At 37.8% G+C, this 8,259-nt stretch overlaps 1 protein-coding gene across 2 annotated transcripts; it reads left to right on the forward strand.

The window, feature by feature from the left end:
* The first annotated feature begins 1,374 nt into the window (after positions 1 to 1,374).
* LOC117907243 (polyadenylate-binding protein RBP47-like) lies at positions 1,375 to 7,855 on the forward strand. 2 transcript variants are annotated; one of them, XM_034820713.1, is made up of 6 exons: positions 1,378 to 1,940; positions 5,435 to 5,915; positions 6,843 to 6,901; positions 6,988 to 7,118; positions 7,210 to 7,306; positions 7,468 to 7,855. In XM_034820713.1, exons 1-6 carry the CDS (start codon positions 1,608 to 1,610, stop codon positions 7,624 to 7,626), a joined length of 1,260 nt encoding a protein of 419 aa, XP_034676604.1. In that variant the 5' UTR covers positions 1,378 to 1,607; the 3' UTR covers positions 7,627 to 7,855. The 2 variants fall into 2 exon arrangements, with proteins under 2 accessions (XP_034676605.1, XP_034676604.1); XM_034820714.1 differs by lacking the exons at positions 7,210 to 7,306; positions 7,468 to 7,855 and having other exon boundaries at positions 1,375 to 1,940; positions 6,988 to 7,122.
* The last annotated feature ends 404 nt before the right edge of the window (positions 7,856 to 8,259 follow it).

Genomic DNA, 8,259 nt, shown 5'->3' on the forward strand with positions numbered 1-8,259 from the left:
GCCCTGGTGTTGGCCACTCCGTTGGACCCGCAAGCAATGACCCGAACCCATAAACGTTATCTACCACAGTCCTACCACCAGTTATTTAATGTTCAAGTGTTTGCTCTCCACGTACCGCGTGAATTGTATGAATGATTACTATTTGTGTTCGTAATGTTTGTACGTATATGTTTAGACAGCTGTCGTTTTAAGAATGTGTGACGTTCTTAATTTCTTCATGTATTAGCAAATTATCCCGTATGATTAATAAAGTTGGGTTTCCACTGCTGTGTGCTCCCAATCGTTGAATACGAGCAGAGTGTTGAACTCCTTTATTCTTGATGAGCCCAAGATGAATTCAATTAATTGTATACATATCCAAATAATTTGTACTTTGTGCTAAACTCGTGACACATATGCATATATTCTCACTAGTATGACATAAATGAAGTGAGGAAACTGGAAAATCATATATATATTTGGTCAAAATTTGACAAATTTAGGAAGGGGATGGGATATTTCCATGGCTCTTTCCATGATCTATGATCTTGTGTAGACAAAGGCACTGCATATATACCTTTGGATTGGAGAACTGGGAAATACCATCATTAATTCTATCTCTTTAATTTACTAATAAAAAAACTTATGGCCATGAATCCGGATGGAGAAAAGTTGGAATTATTTCTGGATACCTTGGTTCAGAGTTAAGGCCAATTAAGGCGTGTTTGGAGAGGAGACACACGTCTTAACCAAGCATTTATTGTGGTTTTCCTCTTGTTAAGGAACAATCTAACTAGGAATGATCCGCAACTAATTTAACCGATTACCTAATTTCACATATTTAATGTCTGTTAAAAATCATCATTAGATCATCAATACAGGAAATTTAGGATTTGAGGTGGTAATTTTAGGCCATTCCTTTTATTAATTAAAGTTTAAGTTTAAAATTTTTTACCATAGTAAAATTTATGAAATTTACTGTTCACATCAGACTAACCCAATCCTAAATAATTTATGGACATATTAAAATAAAAATTTGGAAAATAAATTTACTTGCGGCGGACTCCAACCGTGCCAGAGATGGCAGAGATAGAAGCATATATGGGACGGAAATGTTCCCAACATCGGAGTGAGGGGTAAAAAGTGAAAAATCCTAGAATAGATTCGATGGGGTAAATAAAATTGACGGGGAGGGATTCTCGAAAATCTAAAACAAATCGTAAAGTCCCAAAAATTACCGTAGGAACCAGCTGGCGGCGGATCGCGAGGAGTGCACAACAGTAGCGGTGCATATCCCCTCATGTGATCCAACGGTAGTGATGAAGCTGAGGGGCTTAATCGTACGGCCGAGGAGGTACCAGCGTTTACAAAAACGACCCATGAATCCGTCATCCTCCCAAAACAAATCCTCTCTATAGCCGTAACCGCAGACTCCACCACCCCTCAACCCCCCAAACCCTGCCTCCGTCCTCCTCGCGCCTTCCTCTCTCTCTCTCTCTCTATAGACTTCGAGATTCACTAGGCTCTTCTTCTTTGTCTTCTTATCCTCTTTACTCCTTATTCTTCAATCCGGTTCTGTAATTTTAGAGAGAGAAGGAGAGTGAGAGAGGGTTCGGAGAGCGGCGAAGATGCAATCCACCAACGGTTCTGATCCGCAACAGGCGAATCAGCAGCAGCAACAGCCGCCGCCGCCTCCTCCGCAGCCGCAGCAGCAGCAGTGGATGGCCATGCAGTATCCGGCGGCGGCGATGGTAATGCAGCATCAGATGATGCCGCCGCAGCATTATCCGCAGCACTTCGTGGCTTATCACCACCAGCCTCATCAGTATCAGCATCAGCATCAGCAGCAGCATCAGCAACAGCAGGGATCCAACGCCGACAACAGGACGATCTGGGTCGGCGACCTCCATAACTGGATGGACGAGAATTACCTCCATAGCTGCTTTGCTGCCACTGGCGAGGTTTGATTTTATTGCCCTTCCTCATCAAATTTAACTGTTCATATTGGTTTGGATTGTACGGAAGTCTTTTAAATTTATGGGATTTAGTAGATCGAGTTGTTATATTTCTGCTGTCTCTTTCATAGCTCCTCTGTCATCTGCATTAAGATTTCCGTATTGGATTTGTGTCTTGTTGTTTTGTCGAAGGGTTTATGCTATGCATATAAAATTTTAAGCTATTAGAAGGTAAAAAAGAGAAGCCTTTTTCATGGAAAAAAAGGACTTTGGTGGTAGAAATTAGGAAACGCCTAAAAGGGGATGCTAATTTATAAATAAAAGGGAAAGTTGTTGCAGGGAGTAGAAGAATTGTTTGAACTTGATATAAGTGTAGCTTTTGTATTTCCAGCATAGTGTAATGATGATTGCCGATCTGAAAAGAATGCAAGCAAGCAAGTTTGAATTGCAAACATTGTCTACAATATTCATTGCTTTCACCATTACTTCATCTGTTTATCAGAAAGAAATTAGAATCTCGATTCCTGTTGTTTGTCTGAGTGTTAGATTGTTTAATTGAGTTAGAGTGTATTTGACAGTGATTTTATGAAGTGTTTCTAGTTTTTTTAATACTTAAAAGATAAAAATTTTTAAGTGTTAGAAAGACTAGAAACACTTCCAAAAATCACTGTCAAACGCACTCTTAGTCAATGTTTCTAGTTAAAGTGTTTTAGCTGAAATTGTTTTTAAGAGAATCAACTAATCTGATTTTTCAACACTATAAATAATTTTTCAAATTTTCAACAAGTGTTTTCTAAATTTTGTCAAAACACCTTATTTATTTATTTTTTAAACACTTTTTAGGTTAAAAGTGTTTTTTAATGTTTTTAAAAAACACTACCAAAATGGACTATTAGTATGAGTGTTAGATTGTTAGTAAGTTGTTTGTCCTCTTGACTTTGATCATCTGTCTTCTGAATATATTGTTGCTGAATGAGAGACATGAATTGCTTGTCTCTCTCATTATGGTTCTAAATTTTTTTTATTTTGGTTCAGTGATATGACTCTTCAAAGGCCTATGCCTAGTCTATGTGTTCTATACCAGCAGCAGAAGCATCCTGCTGCAAATTGAAACAGAAAAATGATTATGGAGGTGAATGTTGTAATTCCGTTGTGGAGTACACAATAGGTTGAAATCATGGTGGATTGAAAAATGTTAAGGAGACTTTATTTTGACAGCTAAATTTTTTATTTTGGTTTGGTGATATGACTGTCTTCCGCCCAAAACCTCCTAGTTGTATAACTATACCTATGCCTGCTCTATGGTGTTCTAGACCAGCAGCAGAAGCATCCTTTTGAAAATTCAAACAGAAAAATAATTATGGAAGTGAATGTTGTAATTCCATTGTGGAATACACAATAGGTTGAAATCATGGTGGATTGAAAAATGTTGAGGAGGCTTTATTTCCAATGTGTCAAACAGCTTGGAACATAATGGAGCTAAAATTGCAAGTTGTAGGAGAATTTAAGTTTGATTGTCTCAGTTTATTTAGACTATCATGTCAGTCAACTAAAAGGAAATCGCCACTATTAGCCTATAGAATCGCTTGAACGAGCTACTTGCCTCTGTGTGTGTGTATAAACTTATGCCTTCATGCTTGGATATTGGATAAAGAATCTACAAAAAGCTTGCCCTATTATCCTATTCCCATCTTCAGGTGAGGTATATATGATATACCTTATTGGTCCATCATTTAGACTAGGTTTCTTAAGTAAAAACCCTAACACAGTCTTTATTTCAAGTACTCTGCCTTTTGTATAAAGGACCTCTACTTTCTGTGCTCCTAAGATGAAGTGCCTCAAAGAAAATTTACTCCACTTGCTTGGATAAATTTCCATGCTCAAGTCCAGGGCTGCAGCTTGTCAAGGCTCAGGGGGTTATTCACCTTGTTAAAATTTAAAATGAAAATGGCGTGATGAAGGATTTGAATCCTTAACCACTAAAAGTGAATAAACCAACACTTACCACTGAGCTAAATAGAGAAGCTTTGTGTCTTTTTGCCTCCTTGGGATAAATTTCATAAACCTTACCCCTTCTAAATAAATTCCTAGCTCCGCCACTTGAGGCAAGTCCATCAGTTATATGAGGAAAAGTTAATTCTTACCAATGAAAAAGGGAGAAAAAAAAGAGTTCACATTCTACTTCCTCTCTGCCATCTTTCAATAAGCAAACATGTAGTTGAAGCATTAGTTTTCTAATAGAGATGCATTAGGCATTTAGGCATTTCTTTTCTGTGATTTAAATAATAAAATCATGAAAAAAAGTGTCCTTTGATTTCTTAGTTGTTTTAAAGAGTAAAGATGACCCCTATAATGGCTTATTCAAAATTCTAAAATATGGGTTTTCAACCTTTTTTCTTGATCTGGGTGCCTAAAAATCTAGGGCCTTTTTGGCCATTGGAGAGAAAATCTTTATGACACTCCTAAAAAAGAGGTTTACAAAGAGCACCCATCAATTTCTCCTATATATATATAAAACTTCAAGAACATAACTTCCATGACTACTAATTTCATTTTGCCTTTCTACTTCATATACTCACAAACTCCCACTTGGACAAACTTCCTCTTTAAGTGCTTTCTGAATATACAACAACACATATATCCAATCAAAAATAAAAAATATACAACAACACATATTAGTTATTGGCTACCATTGGTGAAAGCTTGCACTCTCATGCTCTGTTTCTCATGTGGTGCACATGAAAATCCCTGGCTATCATAAGTACCAAAAAAACTGTTGGGCTTATGAAAAAATGAGACTTGGGCCTGGCCTTAGATGATTTGGGCTTCCATGAAAATAATGAAGAGGAGGTCAATTGCTGGAATTATTGCTGTCATTTCTTTCATTAGTGTCTAGAAATGATGAGTGAGCCCAATAAGCAGGCAAGGAATTATGGAAAAATGAAAACATAGTGGTTCATGGGACATGAGAAGTTTGGCAAGTGAACTTACTCATTTATAATCATGCTAAGACATCAGGCATTTCTTTAGGACAATCTTCCTGTGATTTTTAAATAATAAAATCATGAAAAAAAGTGTCCTTTGATTCTCTAGTTGTTTTAGGAGTAAAGGTGAGCCCTGTAATGGCTTATTCAAAATTCTAAAATCTGGGGTTTCAACCTTTTTTCTTGATCTGGATGCCTAAAAATCTGGATCTTTTTGGTCATTGGAGAGAAAAATCTTTATGACACCCCTAAAAAAGAGGTTCACAAGGAGCACCCATTGATTTCTCCTATATATATGCATATATAACTTCAAGAACATAACTTCCCTGACTACTATTTTTTATTTTGCCTTTCTACTTCAAATACTCGCAAACTCCCACTTGGACAAACTTCCCCTTTAAGTGCTTTCTGAATATACACAACATTTTTAGAAGTGCTTTCTGTGTTGGTTTTCATTCGTTTGTTTGTTTGCGGCGCCTTTTTGGTCTCTAAAATTTAGTTTCGTCTACCTTGCAGCTTGCTTCCATGAAGGTTATTCGCAATAAGCAGACTGGTTCATCAGAGGGTTATGGATTTGTGGAATTTTTTTCACATGCTGCGGCTGAGAAGGTTCTACAGGGTTATGCTGGTGTGTTGATGCCTAATACAGATCAGCCCTTTCGGCTGAACTGGGCAACATTTAGTATGGGTGATAAGCGTTCAGATAATGGTCCTGATCTTTCCATATTTGTAGGAGATTTAGCTTCAGATGTTTCTGATAGCTTATTACATGAAACTTTTGCTGGTAAATATCCATCTGTTAAGGCTGCAAAAGTTGTCTTTGATGCCAATACTGGTCGTTCAAAAGGTTATGGCTTTGTGAGGTTTGGAGATGAGAATGAGAGGTCACAGGCCATGACTGAAATGAATGGTGTATATTGTTCGAGTAGGCCCATGCGCATTGGTGCAGCAACTCCAAGGAAGTCATCTGGATATCAACAACAATATTCTTCACATGGTAAAATGACAATTTCACATGCTTTTTGTTTGCATCTTCTGAAAGGGTCATAGTGGGTTCTTCTATTTTCTTTGGCTTTGTGATGGTATATTTTATATTCTGTTTAAATGTTGTTCTTCCTTTCTGGGCAATGAGAAGCAGATCTGTTCTAATGATTAGCCACTATGAATTGATAGTGAGGATCAATCCAGGTGTTTATCTATAAACTGAAAACTGCTGTATCTGGATTTACTTACTAGACTAGCCTGGAACTGCAAATTTTTCCTTTATATTTTGTAAATGAGATAATATCAAAGTAACCTAGTATAGGACCTTTTTAGTTGTAAATCTCCTTCAACGATGGTGATATGGGCAGCTTTGAATAGTTGGTAAAGTTGGTGATGACTGTGGTAGGGGTGAAGAAAGTGGTATGGTGTTTTTATTGCAGTGGCAAGGATGCAATGCGATGAGTTGGAGTTGGTGTTGTTGTGTTGGAAGTGGTTATCGGGTGCTGTAGGTGTAATTCCCCTCAATGAGGGATGTTTTGTGCTTCTCTTTTTGGCTAGATGGTCATATTTCATGCATTGATTGAGGTAGAAGAGAAGATAGGTTCTGATGATTGTATCTCATTATCAAGCTGTCACACCTTTGCAGGAGTTCTATATTTATTTCCTTATCTTTCATCAGATTTATCTTACTGTCTTTTCTTTCCAGGTTTCATATAACTTGTAGATTATAGAATATTTCTTCACCAATTGCAGATGGGGATAGCTCCTGGATATGCCATTGAAGAATCTGAGATTTTCTTTTTTGTCGTTTTCTTGTTGGCATGACCTTTTTGTTTACTGAATTGCTGTTATATGTAAAACAAAATTTGAGAAGTGCTTTAAATTGGGAATTTAATTGAAGGGTTTTATTTTCTTTCTATACTATCTTTGGATTTGGTAGGTGGATATGCATCAAATGGTGCCTCAGTCCAATCTGATGGAGACTCTATGAACACAACAGTGAGTTGTCCAGCCATTCTGTGTGGTTCGAACTGTTAGTGGCAACACTTCTTCTCCCCTTTTGTCTAATCTATGTTTCATTATAGATATTTGTCGGAGGGCTTGATCCTAATGTCTCTGATGAAGATCTCAGGCAGCCTTTCTCCCAATATGGTGAGATTGTCTCTGTAAAAATACCAGTTGGTAAAGGATGTGGGTTTGTACAATTTGCAAACAGGTAGAACTCCTCGTTGGATGATATTCAAAGCTTTAGCCTCTATTATTTGTTCAGTTGTGGACTTGATCCTCCTTATCACCTATTTTGACAGAAACAATGCTGAGGATGCACTACAGAAATTGAATGGAACAGTAATTGGCAAGCAAACAGTCCGTCTTTCTTGGGGTCGGAATCCAGCAAATAAACAGGCAAATTCTCTCTTCTTATGTTAGATTATGTTTGGAATGAACTGGAATGATGAATGTCTTCAAATGGCCATGGGGCCAGGAAATTCATTGTAAACCAATTCTAACTCTAGTGCTTTGTTGGTTGTTCATCTTTCCTAACCAACACTTACGGAATTTGGCAGATGAGAGCAGATTTTGGCAATCAGTGGAGTGGGGCGTACTATGGAGGGCAGGTGTATGATGGTTATGGATATGCTCTGCCACCTCATGACCCAACCATGTATGCTGCGGCATACGGGGCTTACCCCGTGTATGGCAACCACCAACAGCAAGTTAGCTGAGATTGAGCTGTGGAAGAGACATATTTTGTTCTAGTGATTAGATATTATCACATTAGAGTAGCATATCAACTTTATTTCTCTGTAGTTGGCTTGGTTGTGTAGAATTCTCACGAGCCCCTCCCAATTGTGGAGTGGAACTGAATTTTGATGACAATGAGGCAGTTCTTTTTAGGGATTTATCAAACATTTGTTTATTATTGCGGGAGGTAAAATGAAACTTATTCGAATACATGATCTAGCAAATGTTGTGTGCTGGTTTGTTTCATGAACCAGAAAATGTTCTCTGGTTCCATTCATGATTCAAATGGGTTCTTGATGTGGTTAATTTGGTTTAAAGTAGAGGCTGTTAGGAATGGGTGTAATTTGGCTGCATTGAGATTTCATGCAATTTTCCCCTTTACCCCTTTATCTATGTTTTTGGATATTGACGAATCTTATAGAGAGGAGGATTTGAAAATTCGGCCTTAGCCCAGTGCAGCAATGTCTGGATGCTTGTGTTGCCCTTGTTTGTGCTCTGTCACATTTTTTTCCTTCTTGTTGGATGGACTGCCATCTGCTGCATAATGTACTTGTCTGATGAGTGAAAAACTTGCAGCTCTTCCGATCCATAGCATTGGGCCAATTTATCAGCAC

This window comes from Vitis riparia, chromosome 18, assembly GCF_004353265.1.
Source record: "Vitis riparia cultivar Riparia Gloire de Montpellier isolate 1030 chromosome 18, EGFV_Vit.rip_1.0, whole genome shotgun sequence".
NCBI classification, from domain to species: domain Eukaryota; kingdom Viridiplantae; phylum Streptophyta; class Magnoliopsida; order Vitales; family Vitaceae; genus Vitis; species Vitis riparia.